Below are 26,791 nucleotides of genomic sequence, written 5' to 3' on the forward strand. Positions count from 1 at the left end.
CAAGTATAGTGCACATTATAGGTTCAAATAAAAGGGGCAGAAAAGCCATGTGTAGGGAAATTATAGGTAAGTCTAACGCTGTTACACTGGGGAGCATATATGCCAGAGCAACGCCCACTGACAGGTGCCTCTGAGACTGTCTGCCCTGCCTATCATGTCTAGATGTCTCTAGAGCCCTCAGGAACCTCACTGTTTGAGGCACTGTTCACTGTGACTGCCTCAAATTTGATTTAAGGCAAGGCAGGAAACAGGACATTTTAGTCAAAGGGGTGTTTGGCCAGTTTTTCATACTGTGCTTGAAAGAAAAATTTTTTCTGGGCCTGCATGTAAAAGTAATATAAGAACTTACCCTGGCTAGTAAAGCTGAATCTAGAGCTGGAGAGAGTTGTATCTAATTTGCAAAAGGCTATAAAAGACCTTAAACCTTGCTGTGTATTATAATCACCTGGAAACTTTTAAAAGACTATTAACGCCCACATCATAGTCACCCAGATTCCGAGTTAATTGGTCTGCTGATAGGGCTCCATCATGGATGATTGTTAAAGCTCCTCAGTTTATTTTAATGTGCAACCAATAATGGAAATACTGCATGAGGCAAACTGGGGAGCACCTGAAGGAGCTGCCATTTCTAAGTTGCTTTCTCCATCATTTAGGATAAGCTAGGTCATGCTGTGTAATGAACAACTCCGAACAGTCAGGAGCTTCAACAACTCCACACCTATTGTGTATCAGTGGGGGGCTCTGTCCCACATTGTTTTCACCAGGTGGATGGATGACTGGGCCCAGCAGCAGGGAGAAGAGAAAGCCAGAGCACACAGGCAATAATCTGGTCCATTTATGATCTGCAACTCATAGCTCGAACCAGTCACAGGCACCCTCCCACCTACATGGGAGAAAGGAAATGTACTCCTCCCATGTGTCCTGAAGGAGAAGAGAACTAGATATTGGTAAATTGTGGTAATGCCTACCACACATTGGATGTAGTATGTCTCTGCTTTCCCGTGGTCTTATTCATAAGTGGCATTAATTCAATTTTAGGATCTTAATCATTAGCAAACCTTTCAGTTAAGATCAAGCCAAAAAGCATTTCTCCTGTTCTCCAATGTTATTACTCCTAAACTTTACCATCCAGTTTATAATCCTCTGTAATAGCTCATGGAAAAAGTAAATTAATAAGCAAGATTTTATGTGTGTAATATATGTTAACATTAATATGTTGGCAATATTAATATTTAAAATGAAAGCCTATTTAAAACAAACTCTAGAATATTATTATTCCTTTTTTTAAGTAGTTAATATCGTGTGAGAACTTAGCTCAGAGAACAAAAGAAAATACTTAAGAGAAGCTGGAGAACTTGCCCCATGTGCTTTCCTCCACCTTAGCCTCTCTCATCACCAAACACCCTAGACTATCGTTGCAATGGAAAGGGAGCTAGATTCACGTTCTGTCCTTCACTGGAGCAAGGGTGGTGGGTGGGTCTTTGGGCACTGAGAACTGGCAGGGATGGAAATGATGGTCTCCACGTTCATCTTCTATGACAGCTCAGGTTCTAAAGCAGCCTTTCAATGGATTTAACATATGGATAAACACATTACGTTATTTGAAAACAGAATAGCCTGGGAGCAATCATTATAATTAATGTGATATGCCTTATCCAGAGATATTTTGCCTATATTTGATTGGGTCTTTAAGTTAAAACAAAACAAAACAATTTAACAATAGGGAAACATCAGTCCTTAGGACAAATGGGAAGGGGTACCATTTCAAAAACTGTTGCTATTTCTACAGTAATTGGGGATGAGGAAAGGCAGCAGAATAGAGACTGCTTTTTTTTTTTTTTTTTTTTAAGAATTTTCTTTGGAATATTTCAATGGAATCTGCTATGCCAGGGCTTAGTCCAGAAAAAGGAAATTGAGATAAATAAAGTGAAAAGGATATTTGCTGTGAGCAGAGGTTATCTTTGCAGACTATGATATGGTGGGACTTTTTTTTTCTTTTTCCTTGCTTTGGATTTTGTCTTTGGACACTGTTGCTGCACCTCGGGAGTGTGTGTTCAGGTATGCTTGTATTGTGCTGTGTGGAAGTACTCTTTGCAGACGATGTGGGCAGACGTAAGAGGGGAGTGGTAAATGAGCACAAGGAGGTGCGGCTCCATGGCTCTATGCCTCGCACCTGTCCTCCTATGTAATTTGGAGCAGTGAAGTCTACTCTGCAGGTCCAGTTATGTTGGGGGGGGGTTGTGTTCTCCAAAGGGCTGTGGAGATGACTACAAGATGGAGAAGAGGCAGCTGCTCAGGAGAGGAAGCACAGCTAACCTCAAAACAGGGAAATCAACAAAGAAAAAACTAATTGGACTTTACATCTTTTTCTTCATTCCTTGTACTGAAAATACTTGTATTTAGCATTCAGTTTATTGTAACCCTTAACTTTCTCAAGATATCTCTAAGCTTCAGCGAATCTACTGGGCATTGGGGAGTGAATTGAAGGCATAAAGGACAAACAACTTACTTGCTTTGCCCTGCCCCCACAAACAGTGGGGCCATGATGGCTGCTCTGTGGAGTGTCCTGGGAACACGTTTCAGGCACAACAGAACCTTTCAGCAAATGACCATGTACTTACAGAGTACAAAGGACCCAAAGGAGCAGGGGAAGAGACCCCATCATGGCCGGACTCCTGGGAAGCCAATTCCTCGGGTCAGAGTGGCTGGATGGCAGCCTCACATGCCCAACATCTAGTCAAATCGGAGAGAAGAGAGCCTGTGCTGGTTGGGCATTAACTATTTACGCAACCCAGGGGGAAAAGGCCCTGCCGCTGAGACCTCCTGCCTTGATAAGCATCTGAGGCTGCTGGTTTCCGGTTCTGGTTCTGGGTTCAAGGTATGGCCAGGCCTGTTCGTTAGACTAATCTTCCCAGGGCTGCTGAATGAAGCATCTGCATATAATAGAAAAGGAGGCAGGGGGCAGATGGCTGCTGAGTGCAGGTCTGTGACTCCTGAAAAAGAGTGAGAAGAGCTCTGGCAGGTAGACTCATCACTGCAAATGGAGACCCAAGGTGGGCAGAGCCAGCAGGTGAGCAGCCAGGTGACAGAGATTTTTACATCTGTCTTCACGAGGAATACTGGCCTAGTTTTTCCTTTTCTGACAGTTGCTTTCTTTTGGTTTTGGAATCAGGGTAATGCTGGTCTCATGAATGAGTTGGGAAGTGTTCTCGCATCTTCAATGATCTAGAAGAATTTATATAGAATTCATTTCTCTCTTAAATGTGTGATGGAAGTCACTACTGAAGCCATGTGGGTGGACTTTTCACTGTCAAAGGATTTTAAACTAAGAATTCAATTTCTTAAAAAAAAGTACTGATCTTGCAAAACAAAACAAATAAACAAGCAACAAATTAAGACTATGATATAGTGTTAATTTTTTACTTTACAATGACTTCCTTTTCCTTTGTCTTTTACTCATGGTTAATGATCTCGAATCTGGTTCTGCATTTGCAATTCCTGAGATGAGCGACTTCTTACTAGAATGTTTACTTTTCATTAGTCGTATTTATCTTCTTGCATTTGGTTTCTCAGATTACACTAAAATATTATTTTGTTTCTAGTCATAAATATTCCCCAAGTGTTCTGTATTACTGGGGTGAGGGAAGGTCTGTAAAACACTAATTGCAAAGGACTAAATATATTTGTTTTGGTATTCTATATAAAAAATGTATGAAGAAAATCAGAGAGAAGAAAGAAATATTTTCCATATTAAAAATGAATAAGCATTAATCCATCAAAGAAAAATAGAAAAAGTAATTGTAAAACTTTGTGTTTATTAATTCATCTTCGAAACTCTATTTCAAATACAAAAGACTAATTTCTATGAGGGATTGCAGATAATTTGAGGTTTTAAGACTACACAATATTATCATACATGACCCTTCTTTAATCCCCCAAATATTCACATTTTTAGTAGTAAACTTTTTTCCCTTCCTACTAATTTTATATGGGATGCAGATGTTTCTTCAAGCCACATCATTTTGGCATATGAAATTAAAACAGCAACTCTCTAGCTGATCCTCTAATTTCTACAAATCCTTTGATCCTCTCTCCGCACCAGCTGCGCACAAGCTACAGTTCACTAAAGGTAGGGTGCACAAATCTTTCTGATACAGCAGCTGCCGTCCTGTTGCTCAGTAGTTAATATTTCCTCCCTCAGCGCTTGCAGGGCTGTTGCCTCTGTCTGTTCAGGTATTACCATCACAGTCTCTGAGGCCCTGGGTTTAGGTTTGGGGAATGCAGTTCTTCACAGCTCAGGCTTAAAACAGCAGTGCTGCTCAAGAGGCAGTGTTTGCAGTCCAGTGGTGATGGTAGAAAAAAAACCACCAAATCTCCCTGCTTCCTCAGACTTTAGCCCTTTTATATCAGACATGCTCCCACTGCCAGGCCTTATTCCCTCTGTCTGGGTGTAAACACAAGGTCACTCCCTTACCACTATTTTCTGTTAAAGATCACCTACTCAACCTGGCCTTCCCCAACCACCCTGGTAAAACTGCACACCACCTCACCCTTCACCCTGTTTTCCCATCCTCCTTCCCTACTTTTTTTTTCCTCCATAGAACTTATCTTCTAATGTATTTTCTATCTACTTATTCACTTTCTTTTTGTTGGTCTTCTCCCTGGGACTCCCCAAGACTGTTGAGATTTTGTTTTGTTTATGTTGGAACCATGTGCCTGGAACAGGGCCCGCCACCAAGTAGATGCCTGATGGGTAATTATTAAATGAATGAACAGTCCCCAGAAGTGCAGCTTCTCACACTTTACCACCCACCCAAGCCCCAGGTCCTATAGGAGAGCATTCAACCTTTTGTGCATATGCTCCCCTATGCCAGGATCCAACCCAAAACAGGTACAGCCTGCATTTCCGCTGGAAGAGCGTAAGAAGGATTCCTCAAACTTCTCCCCTGTTCTGCCTTCCCTTTCCATGGAGAGGGGCTTCCCCTCCTCAACCGCCTACCCCTCTGAAACCACCACCAAAGTTGGTTTCTACTTTACTGGACTTCAGATTCTGTCCGAACACCCCTGTTCTGGGAGCCCATATTTCATATGTACTACATGATATTTAATACCCTTCATAATTATCTGCCCATGAAAAGTCATTTAACCTTAAAATTAAATGCTGTAATTCATGCATCATATTTGAATAAAATATCACAAGACAAAACCTTTTCAAAGAGTGATTGTGTTTTAATGATGAAAGCATCAGTGAAAAAGTTTTTCTGTGTATTTTTTTGTGATATTAAACATATGTACTCTCAAGTATATATATCTATGTAGGTAAGAATACAACTTTTTTTCTGAAAGAACTGTGCTTTCAAAGTCTTTAAAAAGGTCAAAAACTTATAGTTTCTCTTGAAAATAACATTTAAGAATTAATGACATTGACGCTCACACTGATTAAAGAAAACAAATGTCACCTAGCATAAGCCTTACAGCAAATATGAAATTCTTTGAACATGATAGATAAGAGAATAACCTAAAAGGCAATATGGCTTTCTTCTCTGGCACACTAAAGAAAAAGTTTGCTAATGTCTGCTAAATTATAAAATGTCCAACCTGACAAATTCCCCAAGATTGTACATAGCTTTTCAATTTTCAAAGGCCATACAATAAGATGTAAATCAGTTTCCAGCAAAGCTAATGTTGGTCCATAACAAAGATTTATTTTAGGCCATTTTAATATATAAATGTAAGAAAACCTCATTTTAAACAGAATTTCAAACCAATACTAATAAAAAATAGCTATATGGCTGAGGTTATTTTTTCTAAAACCAAATAAACAAAAAAACTTTTATTTTTTTAAGACAGCAATGGGATGGCTACCCCTAATTTTGTTTTTCCTATGAAATTCAGTTTTGCCACCTGCTAGAATCCCAGCCCAGAAACCAGCCTGTGAATGTGGGTGGTTCATGGCCCTGTTTTATGATGACAACTGGTGTCCTCTTGTCTCTTCCAGAAGGGTCAGTCTCAAGGTACATTTTGGCTAAAAAGAGTTGCAAAGACAGATAGATTCAGTTAGGTTTGATTAAACTAAAATAATTATACAATGAAAATTCTTCTAATAAAAGTTTTATGGAATTTTTATTGCCACCAAGGAGCCAGATACTATTCCACATGAACAATTTCTCATTGATTTCTCTCAGTCGCTGTGGAAAATGTATGTCTTCTGTTACTGCCTCAAAGAATTCCAAGCTTTATGGAATTATCCCTACAGCATAACTATCCTTGTCCTTTCTAACAAAAAAAATTGTGTTAGAAAGAACATTACTCAAAAGGAAATTTAAAAATCTACATCTTCAGTTACGGAGGCTTCCTCTTTCTTTATAAAATAATGTTTAAGTGGAGTTAGATTTTTCAGAATAAATTGATAAAATTATATTCTAAATTAAGTAGTGAAGCAATCTTGTAACTTCTATTCTAAACTAATTTTTCTTGTTGCCATTCTGAAATTTTTTAGATAAAAAAAATTCCAGCACTCATTAGCATGGAGGATAAAAGTCAAAATACTTCTCCCTTTTGATATGTATTTTTGGAGAATGTGGTGAAAAAGAGTATTCAGGCAGTTAGTAATAACCATCCAGAGCTTCTGCAGCAATTTTTCATGGGATCTAGCTTACCAGACTTCAGCGATTCTGTTCGCTCAACTTCATTGGCATCTTTGCCAATCCAAATAAATATCTAAAAAACAAAATAATAATAACATTTTTTTTAGGAGTTACCAGGGATTGAATATCCCAGGACGTCATACATGGGAAGCAGGCACTCAACCACTGAGCTACATCTGCTCCCTAAAAGTAACATTTTAATGTTTTCGGGTAGTCAACTCTGTGCTAGGCACCATGCGAAGTGCTTCACAGGCACTGCTGATCTAATCTTTACAACAACTTCGGAAGTTAGGGATGTGGAAATGATGGTTCAGTGAAATTCAATCATTTGCCCAAAGATCACAGTTATGATTCAGGAGGTGCTTAGATTGAAATTCAGCCAGTTTAACTCATACTCTAATATTCATACTCTAATATTTTATGGGTATATGGTATTTTATAGTTTTCACAAAAACAACAAATTGGGCCATTTTTGGCATCAACCCTCTGGAGTGTGATGCGGTCATTATCTCCTGTTCCTAGATGCGGATCTAGCGCTGGGCGACCACGCCTGGACACAGATTGTTTGCCGGCTTCCCAGACTCCCTTAGGAACCCCGGATTAAAGCCTGGTGCTTTTCCTCCTACGATACTGTGCTCCTCTAACACTTGGGTAAAAGTGCTGTACTGGTTAGTATTTAAATATTGAGGTGTCTTTAAAAATGGATTTAACTCTATGTTCTGCATTTCTCTTTTTCTTTGTTAAACATACGGGTTGGGTGTTTTAAGGGAAAAAAAATTCTCCCAGATTATCTTCCATTCCAATCACTTTAAAATCACTTGTTGGGCTCTCTTTGCCTAGAGGGGCCTGCAGCAAATCTTGGTGTGTATTTCTGTCTTTCTCTCCCATTTCTCAGCAAGCTCTGTTCTTTCCCTCATTTCCCAAATGAATTCTTTTTACTGGCCTAACTAAAAACAAAAAAAGTCATGTGCTGGCTGGCCAATTTTGGTTAAATTAAGTTTTGATTGCATCCTAGTTCATACTGAAAGTACTAGAGTATGTGCTTGCAGGGAAGAGAAGAAATGACAGTGTGGAAGGTATGATTTTAAAAAAGTGAAATGTAGTACAGGAGATATTACAAAATATACACCACTACTGAAATCATAGAGTTGACCACAAATGAGAATAATTAAATAATTCTGAATAAGAAAACACTGTAATTATTATTTTATAATTCTTAAATAGACAAAGGTATCTTACTGACATGGGATTTTTAACGTCATGTGTCACTTGGGGAGAATCTGTGACTGGATCGCAATTCAAATATGCAGATTATAGATGGAGAAACTGAAGTGTAAAAATATGAATGACTTAGCAATTAGAAATAGCCCAAAAAGTAACAATCTGTGTGGTTGACTCTAAAATTGGGTCTATTTCAGGTGCCTCATAATTGTTCTACAGAATTCAATTCCTAACATATTTAATTTTTTCTTTCACCATTTTTAGTTTATGTAGAGGATTAAAAAAAAACATTATCAGATGTGGCAATTTCTCCATTAATTTTCTCCAAAAGAAGGATAAATATAACAGTAACATATTTTAATGTGTAGATTCAAAATCGTTCTGTGTCTGTTACTATTTCTTGCCCTGGGGAAGGGTTTTCCATATGGTTTCTTGGTAAATTTCAAGAGAAATTCTGAATATTTTGGTCTTTCTACTTGGCACTGTACGCTGATGTCACATAATGCATTTATTAGTTAAATGTATGATTGTAAGAATAAATGAGTAAATTTTACAAATGAATGAAACATAAAAGTTTTTTTTGTCTAAAACCATATAGCCAAAGATAGCTGTGCAATTATTTCCACATTAAGAAATGGACTTGCTACATGTGTCATTTTGTTCTGCCAAGTTATGTTGAGGCTGTTAAATACAGCTTAAATCCCTAGACACATTGATTATTAGAATGAACATTTTTCCAAAGCAAGTTCTTCCAGTTCCCTACCATTAGGATACTCTTTTGCTAAATAAAATATGGTTTTACCTGTTCCCAAGCATCTAGTAACATGACATCATCTTCTGCTAAATCATCCTGGGTGAACTCTCCCGGAACCTCCTCAATCTGAAATGTATGAAAGTGCTTTATGATTACACAATAATGCAGTAAGTTTCTATTATTTTGGAAACAAATGTTCTGTATTATTTTAGAACATAACTAAAAGAAAATTTGGTAGTCATTTCTTCTTTCAGCAGTAATAAAGATCTAAATAGACATTTATCTGTTTAATTAAGTACCAAAAACTAACGACCTGAGGCTATCTTATGTGGCCAGCACAATGCTTAATATAAACACTGACTTGGGTGGGATGCATTCTGTCAAATGAACCATAATTCTCTATACTGATCATTCTTTTGGACACATTACTTCACACATTTATGTTGCCTTCCTAGTCCCTAGAGACACATGAGTTTATGACTCCAGTGTTAAATAAATTCTCTTACATTTTGTAAATGAAGATTAATTTAATAAAATCAATAGGTCAAGATCATTTTAATAAATCAATAATTTTCAAAAAAAATGCCATTATAACATAATATTCCATCCACAAAATTTCAATATTTTCATTTAAAATAGGTTAAATTGTGTCCTCTATAGTGAACATTAAAGGGTAATGGGGGGTGTTAATTTACTCTACCCAATACCAGTAGGCATTTGTTAACCTAATTTCAGTATTTTCAAAGAATTCTGAGGGGAACCTCCTCATCCTCAGGAAAGTGTGGGTAATTGGACTAAGGTTCCCAGTTCTTCATTTCCTCCCTTGACCAGGTGACCGTGCAATGCAGTTGAATGGGGAGGGTTGACTGTGGCCTTGAGCATGTGACTTGCTTGGGCCATGTCATATTAGCAAATGTGACTCAGCAGACTGCATCCTGAGCAGCACCTTCAGCAGAGCCAGACTAGGGAAGGCCAGTGCAGGTCACCTACAGACCTCTGAGCATGACCATGCATGTTTGTTGTTTCAATCTGATACGATTTTGAGATTATTGCACAGAAAAAAAGATCTGACCATTTATGGAGGGCAAGGAATTTACTTTTATCTTTTTACAGAACTTTTACTAAACACTTAATGAATTAAAAATCAAACAAATATAGTTTACTCTGTGCCAGGCACTCTTCTAGTGCTTTATATCTAATACCTAATTTATTATTCATAACAACCTTATAAAGTAGATACTGTGATTATCCCCCTTTTACAGATGAGAAAGCTATGGCAAAGACAGGGTAAGTAACCAGCATAAGGTCACACAGTGGTGAGTTATATTGCCAGGATTAGAACACAAGCAGGGGAAGCAAATGTGGCTCAACTGATAGAGCATCCGCTTACCATATAGGAGGTCCAGGGTTCAAACCCAGGGCCTTCTGACCCATGTGGTGAGCTGACCCATGTGCAAGGAGTGTCATGCCACGCAGGGGTGTCCCCCACGTAGGGGAGCCCCACCTGCAAGGAGTGAAACTCTCAAGGAGAGCCATCCCACGCGAAAAAAGCTCAGCCCGCCTAGGAGTGGAGCCACACACATGGAGAGCTGACGCTGCAAGATGACGCAACAAAAAAAGACACAGATTCCTGGTGCCACCGAGCATGCAGGCTGACACAGAAGGACACACAGTGGATGAACACAAGAGAGCAGACAATGGGGGCGGGGGGAAGGGGAGAAAAAGAAATAAAAAATAAATCTTTAAAAAAGAGAACACAAGAAGAGATTGGTTCTAAAAGCTGTGTTTTTAGTCAAACACTCTACTGCCTGTATGAATCTACATGTTATCAAAGCCTGCTTTCTGATGGTGATTGTAAGATTATATTGCTACTAAGATTTGCTTATTAGTATCAATTCTTTCCTTTCAACTATGAAGGGAGCTTCCAGAAGGGGTCCTAAGTGTCAAAGCAAGGAAATGAGTAGGTTTAGAGGAAAAGAGCATTCCTGTTAAAGATAACATACATGACCAAAAAATCAAACCAAAAGAAAACAAAAACAAAAAACAAAACCGAGCTGAAAAAGGCTAAGAGATTTAAAAACAACAACAACAATTCAACTGAAAATAAAGTCTAGCTGCTTAAATTTTGAAGTATCTTCAGAGGAAACAAACATCAGTTTATAACAATAGTAGCAAATAGCACTAATGTATTATAGAAGCATATGCTGAAAAAGAAGTTTGGATCCAATATCAAATTAACAGTCAAGACATTAAAGTAACAGATTTTTCTCTGATGACAAATTTATAAGATAAAGCAAATACAGGGGTTTCCTGCTAAGTGGGTGAGGAAATTTATCAGGTATTGAGCAGACCTTTGTCACCATCACTATTTAAAGCTTTCATTTTTATTTTAGATCACTTAGAAGTTTCAAGTGTGATTTGTACATAGTTTCTCTTTCAAAGCACTTCATTTCCGTAATCAGTGAACTTGTTCATTACTCAAGGAACTCTGTGTGTGTGTGTGTTGAAAAATAGAGCTTGTATTCACCAGGATGTGCTGATGAAATCTGTAGATCAAAATATATATAGAAAGGAAATTTTTCTTCAAATGAAAAAAATGTACAAAGGCTTAGCATGTCAACAGAGAATGCAGAATTTTTCTAGTTAAACTGGGTGAGAGGTTGCAGCACAGGATGGTATTTCATCCCAGTTTAAAATCATTTTGCACATGGATAATTAGTTTGCAGGTGTGTCTATAGCATTCTGTGATTTTGCCCAATGATCATAATATTTCCATAATATTTTTTACTCAGTCAAATGGTGAAAGTTTTTATTCCCCTGGGAAATTAAAGTGTAAACTTTGCATAATTTGATCTAGACACCACTCTTGTTTCCCAGAGAACGTGTCAAATTATTAAATTAGCAACTCTTACCACCTACATATTCATATAGCACCTCCCCGCAGACTGGCACAGGTGCAGAGTAGATCATGATAAATAGCTGATACTTTTACAAACAGCTTGATTTACGTCGTAAGTCACAGTATTGTTAATGCTTTCACAAGCATTATATCATTGACTGTTCTAACTATGCTGTATAGAGGAAATTACTATCCGTGATTTGCAGTTAAGCTAAAACTAGGAATCACAGGAGGAACATGGCCGGAAAGAGACAGAGCAAATCCTGAACCCTTCTTCCAGCAGTGTTGTTTAGATTCTAACCCACTGTCTCTCAAGACACTTACAATGAATCTTCCAGTTTTGTTAGAGCAGCCGTAAAGCCGAGGGGGATGTTCTTCAGCCTGGCTTTCTAGCAGTGGGGAGGTCTGGTAGTCTTTTTTCCCTCCAAGGGAACTCCAAAATTCCTCTGGGAAAAACACACTGAGTTATCCAATGCATTTGCAAGAGCATATGGTTTAAGTATTGCTCTATACTGGCAAACAGTATCATCTCACCTTGACTTTAGTATTATTTAAGACATTATTGAAATATGACCAGGTACCATCACCCAACTAAAGGGGGATTCTTACCCCCTATAAGCATTAAAATGTTACTATTATTGAATTAAATAAAGCACATGATTAGTACTCAGACCAATTATAAGTTCTGGTTAGCTCCTTAGGCCCCAAAGTACACACCTGGTTCGCCGCCTTCCTGAATCATTGTGGTTTTGCACTTGAGGACACTTGCCACATACTCTGCACCTTTCTGCTCCTCCTGGCTAGAGCCTCTTCCTAGCCAGATGTAACCACTATTTTGTGGCAGCTTCAGGACAAAAGCATCATTGGAATTCAATGAATTTGCATCAACATCAACCTAGAGTATAAAGAAAAATAACACAATGATTCAGATTCATGGTGCCTGTGGCAATGACAAAGCATTATAGCTTTCTGTCCTGATCGCAGGAAATTAATCCTGTACAGCACAGGACTACCATAATGGTATATGAAATATTAGAGGAAGAATTCTTTGGTCCGTATTACTTCAATGTTCAAGAGCCCACAGACAGGGAAGAAGAATATATGTAAGTATGAGACCTTGGAGGGAGAGAAGATGAGGTGATTCTTTTATGATTATATTAATGTTCTCTGTGAACTCTGAATCAATGTCATCAGTAGGCAATGGGGAGTGTTGGAGATTTGGGGAGAGAGGAGGACATGAGGTGTGCGATGGACGAGGAGAGTTCATGCATTGGGATATGAGCCTGGAAAATTGCTGGAATGTGCACACTGGAGGTGGTTGCCAGAGATTAGATGTTTGGAATAGAGATATGTGAGGTGCTGTAGCTATTGCCAGTGTGAAGACTGAAGACAGGACCATATGAGTATATGCTGAAGTGGTTTCAAAGAAAAGATTGTTGGAAAAGAAGTTAGAGGCATGGAGCTGGTGACACAATGGCTGAAACCTTTCAAGAACAAGAGGAGACGAACTGGTTGTTCAGTAGAAGACAGCACAACAGGGCTGGGAAGGGAAAGCCTGACAGAAAAGGCAGAGGCAAGGGTGAGCAGGAAGATATCCTTCTTCCCATGGCTCTGGGAAGTGGGCACTGGGGAAAAACACAATCTCCACTTGAGAGGGCTGAATGGGACCTGGGTTCTTAGGGGAGAGCCATCGAGTAAGAAGGCAAAAGGGGCACTTAGAGAAGAGGCTGAGGGGGTTTTAAGGACTCAGCTTAATGGCTTGTGCAGATGGTAGAGTTGAAAGATGGGTCCAGGTTTGGGGATTGGCAGGGCAGTTTAGGAGTGATTGGGGAGACCTGGGTTTCCATGGTGACTGAAGAGCCTCGGCTATTAGGTTTGATGGGATTGTCCTGGAGACCATTTAAAAACCTGGGCCTGCTGGTCTGGTCATACGACTCCACGATACAGGTTTTGATTTGTTTTCACAGTTGCTGTTAGAGACAGACTGTCTGGCCAGCTGAGTTATGGTTCTGATCCTATGTGGCAAAGCTGATGTCCCACATTTGTTACACCTGAGCCAACAAGGGCCTCCCTTCTCAGATTTCCCCAGATTTCCCCAGTCTGGTCACCCACTATTCATCTTGTCCCAGGTCTTTCAAGATAGAGCTTAAGCTGTATCAAGCCTTTGACAGCTTGATTTCTTATATTATTCTTAAAATTCATTGGTTTTGGTACCAAGTAGTTGGAAAAAAAAAAAAAACGTGACCAGCCTAGTACCTGGACTTTGACTTTTTACTTGGCTCTCTGGCTTTTAGTATTTTTTATTGTGATGAATTATAGAAGTGAAGGGAGTTCACTTTCCAATTTTTTAAAGACTAGTATTCGTTGACAGCTCAGGTCCGCTGGGAAGTCCATAACCAGGGCATGTTTTATTGACTGCCTGACATTACCTCCACAATCCTGGTGATGGATGCCAGGTTTCTCCGGACTTGAAAGAGTCGTGTAGGGGGAGCAGGTACCTGACCTCCTTTCTTTGATGTTCCATTCTTGTAAATAATGAGTGGTTTGTCTTTGAACAAACTCAGCAGGTGAGCAGGCTCTTTGCCTTGGGAGACTCGGATCTGTGTGTGGAGATAAAAGAAATATAAAGGGTGTAATGAAGAAAGGCTCTATATCCAAATGTGTGTTTATTTTTCTTTTAAAAACAACAAAAATAAACAATTACAGAGTTAGGAGGAATGATAATTAACAGAAAGTATAAGTTAATGATGATTAAGCACAGCTTCCTTGTTGACCTAAGGAATACCAGTGGGGTACCAGGCACAGCCTCCCTAAGTTGTTTCTTGTTAGGGGAAACGACACCATGCTCAAACATTTTCTGCTTCCAGAAAGCATAAAAATGTAAGTTTGTTCATCTACCTCTCCAAAAGAGAAAAAGAACTACACAAAAAAGTGCTTGCATATGCCATCTTACATGAAAATTACTTTTTTAAAAATGCCAACACTTTACAGATGCTTACAGATATGCTTGATTCTCTTGTGTTTAGGAACTGGTTCAGAAGGTAAAGAGATGTGCATTTGAATGCTTCAAAACATAAGACAACACAAAATCACAGCCATTATTTTTACATTTCCATATCTATGAGATGAAAAAAAATCATAAATCCATCTGGAGATGGACAAAAGATTTCTAACCAACCATTAAAAATGGGTAAAAATAAACTGAATATATTATCTACATTTTAACTCACCTACAGATGTAGTATCGATTGATATGCTCATTATAAGCAACATTTTTAAACACAATATAAAGACTTTTTGACATGAGGAAATTGAAAAAAATAAATGATAAATTGTTTGTTTTATATCACCTATTAGCTTAACACCACCTATTGGCTTACAAATGACTTTCCTATTTCTTGCATAAATAGTTGATGATTTTAAAACATTTTTCACATGAGCAGTTCAATTTCTGTGTCAGTCCCCTATTTTTCATTCATCCAGCGCTAGGCTAAATTACACTTGAACTTTCTCATATACTCTCCAAGTCCAATCTGACTTTTTCTAGAAGTCAGGTGAGTGGGAATGCTGAAATATGAAACATTGTAGGGAGATTAGGGAACACTGACAATAGTTGACTTGACAGGGATGCTTCAATTGTATCCATTCAAGTAAGTGAGCAGCAGATGATGAAAATTCTGCTGGAGTCCCAGCTCCAGGGCTTGGCCAGGGCAGGGAGGCGGGGGCGGGAAGTAGCAGCACTAATACGGTGGCCTAACATTGTACATAGTATTGAGAAAACTTCGATGGCCAATATCAAAGAAAGGAAGACACTGATTAAGACCCATCCCGTACTGTGAGAGGAGGGAAAGAGTGAGATAAACGGAACAGCTTTCAATATGTTAATATACTCTACAAAGGAATTTTTAAATCAGCACCGAGTGTGATGAGTGTGCCACAATGATGGGAGAGGTTGTTGGTGTGGGAGGAGTGGGTGAGGGGTGGGGGGTGTATGGAAACCTCATGTTTTTTGAATGTAACATTTTTTGTGATGTATGTATCTTCAAAAAAATACAATTTACAAAAATGATTGGGGTGGGGAGTGGGTTATATGGGAACCTCTTATTTCTTTTTAATGTAACTTTCTGTGTGATCTATTAACTTTAATAAAAAAATGTTAAAGAAATAGCAATAAAGGGCTTCAGGTACTCATGTATTTTAGATACTACTGCCACCTAGTGTTTTAAATAAAAATTTACCACGTCAGTGTCCATTTAAGATTCAACAAGCTAATAATTAATGGAAATTCATTACATGAGATAGCAGATATTCTACTATAATCTACTATGGACTTTTTAAGGCATATTGCAGGTATTCAAAGATTTTGCAAAATTTGGTAAGGAACACTTTAAATATTAACAAAATGGCATAATATCAGTTCCTAGCTAGAAAGATTTCATTCAAGAAATGAATACAATACTTCATAAAGGGAAAGAGTCCAGTACATTTAATGAATTAAGTCATCTTCAAAAGTTAAGTTATAAAAAAGTTAATAAGTACTTTTACATTTAGATGTAACTGCTTATATATCTACTAACATCCTATATCTCTATTAACCAGCTAAAAGACTAAATTCCACCTCCACATCTTAGATTTTATGTTCTTAAGTATATGACTTAGCCCTATATTTATTTATTATATTTGAGGAAGCAACTATATGTTTATAAAGATTTGAAAATGACATAAAGAAAAACACTTGTCTTATCACGTAGAATCTAAGCCCTCTTGGCATCAGGCACGAGGAATTAGTCGGGTCCCTGAAAAGGGAATGGTTACTGATGCTGATTAGAATGTCACTACGCTGTGAAATGAGCACCTGCTTTTAGTTTCAACCCCAATTTGGAATATCTTTACCCAACAGATGACCAGACTTCACCTTCACTAAAACCAGTCTGGGAGAAACTACAGGCCAGGAGAACACACCCAGCAAGGAAGCCAGGGAGGGAGGGAGGGGGAGGGAGGCCTCTCTCCGGGTCACGGGTTAAGAGGAGGAGTCCACACCACATGGAGCATGCCAGAGGGAAGCAAAGCCTCCTTGAAGTGGGCACATTTAAGTTACACAGTAGGGAATTAAATAATGACCAAGAATTTCCCGTGGTCACTCATAAAGGTCCTGAAACAAGCAGTAGACACTTGACCATAAACACACAAAGAAGAGCAGCTGCGCTTGAGAAAAGAGGAATGAAGGCTGAACCAGGCTAGAAAAGGCTGCTTGGATACAGTGAGCAGAGCTAAGCTAGGCATGGATATTGGAACCCCAGTTGTCTGTCTCTCTCTGTATGTATACACACTAAAAATTTGACATTTATATTTATATGGAATTGCCATTTTGAATTTGGCTTAAGACATTTTCAACCAATTATTTTATTTTCATAAATTCCCAAATAATCCATCTTGTCTTTCTCTTTTCTCATGCTGTCCTCGCCCTGCCCCTTTTCTCCTCCTCCAAAATTTGCCTCCTCCCTTCCCTCTCTCCTCCTTTTCCTCCTATCCTTTTTATTCCCCTTCCCTCTCATCTCTTCCCTCTCCTGTTTCTTCCTCTCTCCTCCCTTCCCTCTTTTCTCTTTCCCTCCCATTTCTTTTTTCTCTCTCTCCACCTCTCACCTTCCTGTCCTTTTCCTATTTTGTCCCCTTCTCCTCATCTTCCTCTTTCTTCCCCCCTTCACTTTGGGGTGTTTATATTTTTACAAATTTCTAGTACCTAGAAGGGAAAAATAAGGATCCATGCTCATTTATCAAGGTTTATTTCACTTTGCCTGTGCAAACTGTAATATATGCACATTGGCGATTTGAGAGTGTATAAAATATTCATCTAATTTTACCACCTATTATATAGAAGTACTAATCTGACTGTTCAATACTGTTGTATTAGCTTCTTCTGGCTGCTGTAAGAGATTATCACCAAGTTAGTAGTTTAGAATAGCACAAATTTATTATCTTATTGTTCTGTAGGTCAAAAGTCTGAAATGGGTCTCCCTGGACTAAAATCAAGGTGTCTGCAGTGCTGCGTTCCTTTCCAGAGGCTCTAGGGAAGAACATTTTTTCCAGTTTCTAGAAGCTGCCCACACTCCTTGACTCAGGGCTCCTTCCATCCTCAAAGCCAGCAATGGCCCGCTGAGTCTCTCTCATGCTGCATCCTTGCTATATGAACGCTCCTGCTTCCCTGCTTTACTTACAAGGTCCTGTGATGTCATTGGGCCCACCTGGATGACCCAGGACATATTCCCTGTTTTTTTTTTTTTTTTTTTTAAAGATTTATTTATTTATTTTATTTCCCCCCCTCCCCTGGTTGTCTGTTCTTGGTGTCTATTTGCTGCGTCTTGTTTCTTTGTCTGCTTCTGTTGTCGTCAGCGGCATGGGAAGTGTGGGCGGCGCCATTTCTGAGCAGGCTGCTCTTTCTTTTCACGCTGGGCGGCTTTCCTCACGGGCGCACTCCTTGCGCGTGGGGCTCTCCCACGCGGGGGACACCCTTGCGTGGCACGGCACTCCTTGCGCGCATCAGCGCTGCGCATGGGCCAGCTCCACACGGGTCAAGGAGGCCCGGGGTTTCAATTGACTGGCAACCCTAATTTCATCTGCAATCTTAACTCCCTTTTGCCTGGCACCCTAACATATTCACATGTTCTGGAAAGTAGGATGTGGCCATTTTTGGGGTACCACTATTCTGCCTACCACAGCTGTTTTACAATGGCTGGAAGTGATAACTCAGGTGAAACAGTTTCAGTGACAAGTTACTGCCTTTATTGACATATGGTGTGATTCTGTAGGAAAGATTCTTTCAAGCTCTTAAATCTGTTAATATTTTATTTTGTTGTTTTTATTTTGCTTTTGTTTGCTTCTTCTTTTCCATAAGTTGAAAGTACTAGTATGGCATGAGAAGAGCAACATGAAAAAAGATAAAAGAAAGAAAAAAAAATTAAAATCAAGAAAATATTGAGTTTTCACTCCAACTTTGGAGGAGACTAACTAGAAGTCGGGCTAGCAAAACTTCAACTTGTTTTCCGGAGGTAAAAATATCCCAACCTGCACAGCCTGTCCTCCAAGGGACCGATCCATCTGAACAGTCAGGAATGCAGATGCCGTCAGCTCATCTCTTGTGGCATTTGCTCCTTGCCTAAGGGAACCAAAGTGAAATAAATTAACCCGTATTCAAGTTTAAAGACCTTCTAATGTTGGCATTTCGATCAGGGACTTTAGCTATTATGAAAGACCAAGAAGAAAACAACTGTTTAAACATGATACAAGCCATAGAAGCTATTAATTTTTTTAAAAAGTATTAACTTCATACCATGATTATTCAGTGTATTATTGAGAACTATATGGGTTTGAATTTTTATTTCTATTTTGTAGGCAAAGAAACTGAGCTTTCACTCCTTATATAACTTGGCTAATTAATCAGTTTCAAGTTTGAACTGCCTAATTTGGGAAACCATTTCCATAATGAAAATAATCCATTTTAAGGAAAGAGTATGAGCCAAATTTGCTTAGGCTGAATATTAGTGACAATTCATCTTTCTATGAATATTTGGTGAACACAGAACCCAGAAAAATCAAGAGGCAAAGGAGAAGCCTATTTTGTCATTCTTGTAGTTCTTTAAAGGAATTAAGAAAGCTGTTAGTGGCTAAACTGCCAGCAACACAAAGAAGGGTAAATAATCAATGTGTCCATTCATTAGCAAACAACTCTTTCTGGGCAATTGTGGTTGTAATTCTGAATCATCAGCTAACCTGTAAATCTGCCTTTGCGAGATCTGCCTCTATTATAGAGTAAAACAGCCCAAGCATTCAGCATTGTTTTCTTTTGGCCAATTCTCCCATCTCTGGATGACGTCTAGGGGTTAGCAGCAAGAATACTAATCCTGGGACTGGATTTTGAAAGTTACGTAGGCTTTCTTCTGAAATCTTCAGAGTGACCTGTTGCATACTCAGAATAGACGCAACCATAATGTGCCACCTTTGGCAAAATGCACACATGCACACAGACACACACAACACCTAGTAGCAGGGAGCTTATTTGTCATGGATTTTTTCATTGGATGAGCATAGGTGAATAATTACTATAATAACACTCTACAGAGGGAAAAAAAGGAAGGACGTATATGTGGCAGGCACTTATGACTGCAAGAAAATAAAAAATGCTTTCTCTAATAAAGGCATACATAGAAGTATAGTCTTCTAATGTCGGTAGCCTAAATTTTTCATGAGCCTACAATATTAATAAACACTTCTATGTGCCACTCCAAACATGAGGCCCTAGGGAGCAGCACAGAGCTCTGTGGAATTGGGCCATAGCAGGGTCTGCAACCACCCATCGTTCCTTGGTTATATCTGCTAACTCCTGGTCATTTCTCCATTTGGTTCATGTTCTAGAAGGTCAGAAATATTCAACCAACCAACATAGACAATATCACCAAAGTTGTCTCCATTTTTTTTTTTTTTTGAGGAAAACATTTCAAACGGGTAACCTGAATAATATCATCACACTCTTGCCTTCTGATGCTTTCAATAAATATGTCACTATTTTTCTCGAACCTCTTCCTCCTAGGTGTCTGTTAAAGTGACTATATCCCCACCTATACAGATTCAAAGTAATTTGCTTTCTGGAAGCATGACCCAGGGATTGATATATTTTTCTTTCTCTGCCTCTAATCTTGAAATCCTATCTTAAAAAAGAAAGTAACCTACTTGGTCTGACATGATTTCTTTGTAAACCAATGGTGCCTACTGCTCATTAAAAATAAATTCTGGGGGAGCAGATGTGACTCAAGCAGTTGAGCTTCTGTTTCCCTCATGGGAGGTCCTGGGTTCAGTTCCCAGTGCCTCCTGAAAAAACAAAAACAACAAGCAAATAACAACAACAACAAAAAACAACTCAGGGAAACTGATGTGGTTCAGTGGTTGGGTGCTGGCTTTCCACATACAAAGTTCTGAGTTCAATCCCCAGGACCCTCAAAAAATAAAAAAAATTCTGTGTGAAAATGGAGTATACTGCTTCGAGAGATTCATCTTTGTTATTGTTTAGTGTTTCTGCAGTTTTAATTACCTGACCATTCAGAGGAAAGATCACTGCTGAAATCATTTTAAAATATAAGTGGTTTCCAAAGTAAAAAGACAAATTTGTGTATTGAGAAGTTGATTTAATTTTCAGTCTTTTACCTTTTACTCTGCCTCCTAGAATTAAACTATTTACTTCCCTGCATGGAAATATCACATAAATTGAAGAGTTGTTTAATTTGAAAGTCAGTCTTCAAGAGAACTACTTATTTTTAAAATTCCTCTTCACTACCTTTATGGAAGCTTTTGGAGTTCTTCAAACCACACCAAGTTAACAAATTTACATATTTAACATCCCTGATTTTAAATGGCAAGCACTCATAAAAGAACTCTCAAGTATTCAATTTATGCTCTTGATAATCTCAAGAAAATCATACATTCTAAACAGAGAAATGCTGAATATATCAAATTTGAAAGAAGAAAAGAAAATGACTGCTCCGAGTCCCTCACCTAGAGATAATAACTGTTCACAGTTTGTTGGCTTCCCATTGTTTTTTTATTCCTGCTTAATTTTTTAAAAGCTTGGGCCCAGCCTGTCCTTTTCCTGAATTCTTTATCTCGGTGAAAGAAACACTATCCGCTTGCACCCAGATCAGAAGCCTGGGGTCATCTTTGACCAGATTATCTTCTCATTTCCAACAACCAGTGTGTCATCAGGTCTTATGAATGCCAACTCCTACTACCTTGCAAACTTGTTTCAACCTTTCCACCCCCACTGGATTATTGTAACAAATTCTCAATGGTCTTCCTGCCTCCAGTCTTCCCCCATCAAGCCATCCTTTCAAAGGCAGCCAGGATAATTTCTCTAAAATGAAAACCAGTCATGCCACTCCCCTATGCAGACTCCTTGAATGGCTCCCAATGGACTGAAAATCAAGTTCGTCCTCCTCAGCATGGTCTACAAAGACATTTGTGATTTGACCTATTTAATTTTTCTGGTTTTATCTTTTCCTAACTAAATTTGCTCCAGCCATACTTTATTACTAATAGATGATGACATACTTTTTCCTGCTTTGCTTAGAGGAACAACCTCCCTATTTCCTTGCCTGCCTACCTCCCACTTCTGCTGTCAACAGCCTAGGAGAGGGCTTAGCTGTCCATCTACAGGTCCCCATCCATACCTCTCTGCTTGGCCTTACATCAAAATCCTTCATACTGCATTGAAATGCCTGATTATCTTCTGCCTGCCTTTACAGTATGAGCTTTTGAGGGCACAGGTTTTATATTTATCTTCACCACTGAATCTCCAGCATCTAGCAGTGTCGGGCACATGGAAAGTGCTCAATATAGACTCTTAAAGGGTTTAAAGAATAGCTACTGCATATAAAATTTATAACCTGATATTGTCTGTTGTAGTCATATCCACATAATTATGTGGATTGCAAGTTGTTAATTCCCCAAAATGATCTCTTAAATTGCTTGTTTCTTCTTTTTGTTTGACCTAATTGCCACAATCAATTATGCTTTTACACATAAAAGATAATGAAGAGGAAGAACATGAAGCGGAATGTAAAATAAATGCTGATGAGGAACAATTAATTCATCCCTACAGATGAGATGATTTGCACAAACACTTTTCTGCATTAAAATTTTAGAAAAGAAAATTGCAAAATAAGGACTGGGAGTAGATAAAAGTCAGACCCATAGATCAAGGTTTGAAACACTGCTTCACCTGTTATGAAAGTTGTGACTTTGGGTTAAGTTACTTAATTTGTCTGATTCCTCTTTTGGAAAATAAGCTGGTTGTGTGCGAGAGATTTAATGTATGGAAATGTCTAGCACTTAGCTGGCACAAATATGCTGCTCCAAAAAATTGGTTGTGATTAAGATGGTGGCAATAACTAACTAAATACATTCATCTGGAAGAGGATACGGAGTAACTATGGAGTCAGTCAGCTGGGGGCTGTGGTTCTTGTTAATGCAGTGGGGTACAGGCTCCACCCCCTGAGTCTGATTTCTTTGGTATGGGGTGGGGGTCAGGCATTTGTAGTCATGAAAAACTGTCCTGATCCTACCTGTGTAGAGCCAGTATTTAGAAACACTGCCTGAGCAGTGCTTGTCAATCATTAACGTGCTTATGAATCACCTGGGATCCCATTAAACTACAGGTTCTTATTTAGTAGGGGGGGAGGGGGGATGAGAGTCTACAGATCTTACGAGCTCCCAGGTGGTGCCAATGCAGCTGGTTCCCAGAACACCCTTTGGGTAGCATGGCCTGTGGGATAAAGATGACCACCCCATCTCCTGAACTTGGTTGGGCTAAAGGGCAGTATATGTGGCTGGATGTGGGGAAGGATGTGACTCCATTAGCTGTGGTGTGGTACTCAACCAAAGAGAAATGTCACCGTATCAGCAGAGGTCTGAGTCCCTGCACATTCAGACCCCCTAGTAAAAGTTGCCATCATCATGCAGGCAGAGGTAGGATACTGCTCTGCCCTTCTATCTTCTACCACCGCTCAGCTTTAAGATCTCTTTTTGAGGATTTTTCTTTTTTTTTTCAGTCTTCTTTACAGTATTTTAATTTACCTGAATTCACTTAACAGAAAGTTAGAGAATCCCACATGATATGATTTGTTGTAGAATCTCTGTCTTTTTGAAATATCCTAACAAGATGTACCCACTTAAATTAAATGACTGGACATTTGGTCCTTCTTCCTTAGCAGAGCCTCGGCACTGACTTAGACTAATAAATCTAACCTTCAATTATCACAAAATCATTGTGCAAATCCACAAAATAACATTTCTCCCTCTTCTATTGCTGTGAGTTTCATAGGGACATAGAATAAGGTTATGTGAATTTAAGGCTTCTGGGATATGAAGGAATCACAAATTATACACCCACAAGTCTGCCTAGCTGCCACTCGGCAACTCCAATCAGGATGGTCCTCTGTGAATTTAAACAACCCGAAGAGACAGTACTCCACACTGGCCAGCTAGTGTAAGCTTGCATAGAAGATGAGATACTCAGCTACCTGTCCACTAAAAGAACACTTCAGGACAGCAAAACCTTTCACCTAGACTGAAGAAGATAATTTTTACCTAATCCCCTCATACCTGTAGACAGCTGCCACAAAATATAGTCAGAAACATGTTCAACGGAACTACTATGTGTATGCTATACAAAACTCACCTGGGTCCCTACTATAGGATTATTCCTTCTATCTTTGTCCTTCTGGAACATGAGTTCTTGTGAAAGGAGCAAACTCAAAACTCACCAGGTGTAGATAATCTGTCCTCTGGGATAAGTGTAGAGTATAATGTAGCAGTCACCACCATAAAATTCACCATACGAGTTTTTGTCAATGGGGATCCTACCGGTGTTTTCTACACGCCAAATCTGGGAGAAATGGATATACAGGCCAAAATTTAATGCTTTCTTGATCCAATGTACTTCCATAAGCTTTAAATGATTTTAAATACTTTTCAGTTCAGTGCTATTATTAAAAAACTTTCATTTTTCTAACTAGTTTACAAATCAAGCAAAGGGGAGAAATTTCATCAACTTGGCAATTTACAGACTTTTTTAGTGTATATATGTCCTTTGTATCCTCCACAGTATTTAGCTCAATTCTGAGCCCATTGGGTGATTGACTAGTGAAAATAACACGACACTAGTGGAATAGCAAACCACCATATTCAGCTCAAAGATATATTTCTCAGCTTTACAAAAAAAGTTTTTCATGAGATGTTAGATAATGACTTTACTTTTTTTCCTTTCCCCCTGTGCTTTAAGATACAAGAAGATGATTTTTCTCAATACTTGACAGTGACCAAATAATACAGAAACAAATGTTATGATTTCTATTGTTAAAAGGCACCATCTAGTCATAAGACTGAAAAGATATGATGGAATAAAAGCAGCCAGAACCTGTTTTTTATTCTACCTCCTCATCCTCATCACAGATTAAAAATACTTCAGATTGGAGAGATGAGGGCTGCCACAGACTGCTCTCACACACATCCTCTTCCTGGAAAGGGGTGGGCTAGGCAGTTTGCCTCGGAATTTGGAGACTCACAAGTGGGGAGCAGCAGGGTAGTCCTTACAGGCGGGCGCTTTCCCGAGGCATCCCAATGAGCAGAGGAGAAATGGCAACACGGCCTTCCTAGAGAAAGGCCCGAGAGAGCCCCTCCAATTTCAGCAGCCCTGGGAGGGCAGGGGAGGACATGTCAGAGATGCTGTGGCCTGAGAGCAAGATTGCAGCCTGGAGCAACTCAGTACTGGAAGCCAAGTCTTCCCAACGGGCCTCTGGCACCAGTGGCTGCGCTGAGCTCCAGAGAGGATGCCTGACATCTAGAGTCCAAGAAGACCCTTCCGGCCGCCACGAGGGGTTTCTGTGACCTTCACCCTTCGCATTTCCTGTTCTCCCAACCTGTCCTTAGATCACATTTCACATCTTTAAAAAGAGGAAAGATTATTTCCCCCATTTTCTAACTATATACTTTGGCTCCAGCATTGCAGTAACCCTGGGAATATACATTTCCTGACCTCAGAGTATTGACGAGAGGCCTAGTATGGGAAATGTAGAAGTAAATGAACACTGCTGTGGTAGTTACGTGATAAATTCTGAGAAAAATAATAATTTGTGAGTTGAGTACAGAGAAAGGCCATTGATGAGCACAAAGAAAGCCCACTACAGTACAGGAGGGAGGCTTCTCCAAAGACGTAGAGCTTGTGGCTAAACTAAGTTACAAAGGAGTGGGAATGTTAGCCAGACAGTGGAGGGGAAGGCACTCAGGGCAGTGGAAGGGTGAGGCAGGGAGGACGTACGGGTCACATCGTGGAAAGCCTGTAGACCCACCTGAAGACCAAGGTTTCCATGAAGGCCTTGGGAGCCATTAAAATATTTTAGAACAGGAAGCAACATCATCCAGTTCTTATTAAGTTAGATGACTCAAGAGTGGATTGTGTGAAGAGACTTTAGCTAGGGGTAAAGATTATGGGGCTTTTGACAATTTCTTCTCTAAAACAGAATAATCAACAAACTCAATTCAAGTGGTCAAAAAAGATCTCTGTTTTAGCATATAACACATGCCAAATTTGTTTTTGTGAATGCAATGCATTGCCTCCAAATGGATGGACAGACTGATGGTAGTTGGTACATTCATGCAACAATGTCCTCTTCACTGGGCAGTCATAGATATGGGTCTCCTGAGAGCAGGAACAGTTCTGGACTGGAAACAAGACAGGTGGATTCTAATACCAGGTCTCTAAGACAATAATTAGGTGACCTGGCACAAACCATCTCACCTTTTGGAATCTCAACATAATAAAATGGAGCATGAAGTTCCAACTTCTCTTCCAGCTTTAAATTATATAATTTAATATACCACCTTAGAGCAACTTTATTATTAAATAAAATTCACACTTTACAAAGTTGTAGTTTCCTCATCTGTATTGATCTACCTATCTAAACTATATAGATATATATAACTACATATCCACATTTACTGGCATAAACTGGCTTGATAAAAACAAACAAACAACAGGTAAATACCTCCACTTTACCAGAACCATCATCCACCATATTATGCTGGGCTGCCATCTGTGGAGAACTGTGTAATTGTGAGACATCAAATGGAATTTGTTTTACTTGGGCCACTTTCTCTGTGACATAAACTTTCCCAAAGCCATCACTCTGATCTTTGTCTCTCCAGTCCTTAAAGAACTGTTTGAAGATGGGTGTTTCACCTCCTTCTGGAAGAACCTGAATCTAAAATAAAATAAAAAATAATAATAAACAGGAAAATAAGAGACTGAGAAAAATCATTATGCTGGTAATGGGGAAAGAACTAAAGAAATGGAAAGAATGTCTTGGTTTCTTTGATTACAGATGTTAATTTAGAGGGTGGGCTCCTTAAAAAATGAATGAAAAATGAAACGTGGTCAGATATAAAGCTAAAGTAATCCAACATTGCTTTCTCTCACAGCTAAAGCAATTTCCACTGAAATGGGATGTTTGAGGTAAGAATAACATTCTTTTATATATGTTACCATTGCAGTGAAATACGTAGACTGTCTTTCTATATTAGATTCACAAAAGGTCTACGAGCTAAGGATATTATCTCATTGTGTTACTTGTGACAGGACATAATAATGAAGATGGTAGATGAGGCTGAGAGATTCAGAAAGAAAGGGAAGAAGTAACTAGCCAAAGTCTAGGTTGTCTTTTTGAAACC

At 39.0% G+C, this 26,791-nt stretch overlaps 1 protein-coding gene across 1 annotated transcript in view; it reads right to left on the minus strand.

The window, feature by feature from the left end:
• Window positions 1-5,208: 5,208 nt before the first annotated feature.
• SCIN (scinderin) overlaps window positions 5,209-26,791 on the minus strand; it is a 72,702-nt gene continuing 51,119 nt past the window's right edge. The window contains exons 8-16 of the mRNA XM_058296939.2: window positions 26,110-26,325; window positions 23,830-23,951; window positions 18,584-18,674; window positions 13,951-14,121; window positions 12,239-12,416; window positions 11,846-11,967; window positions 8,671-8,748; window positions 6,660-6,720; window positions 5,209-6,025 (exon numbers count right to left, since the gene is read on the minus strand). Of these exons, the coding sequence (XP_058152922.1) occupies window positions 5,892-6,025; window positions 6,660-6,720; window positions 8,671-8,748; window positions 11,846-11,967; window positions 12,239-12,416; window positions 13,951-14,121; window positions 18,584-18,674; window positions 23,830-23,951; window positions 26,110-26,325 (1,173 nt within the window). The 3' untranslated portion in view covers window positions 5,209-5,891. The remainder of the gene's footprint in view (window positions 6,026-6,659; window positions 6,721-8,670; window positions 8,749-11,845; window positions 11,968-12,238; window positions 12,417-13,950; window positions 14,122-18,583; window positions 18,675-23,829; window positions 23,952-26,109; window positions 26,326-26,791) is intronic.

This window comes from Dasypus novemcinctus, chromosome 5, assembly GCF_030445035.2.
Source record: "Dasypus novemcinctus isolate mDasNov1 chromosome 5, mDasNov1.1.hap2, whole genome shotgun sequence".
NCBI lineage: Eukaryota > Metazoa > Chordata > Mammalia > Cingulata > Dasypodidae > Dasypus > Dasypus novemcinctus.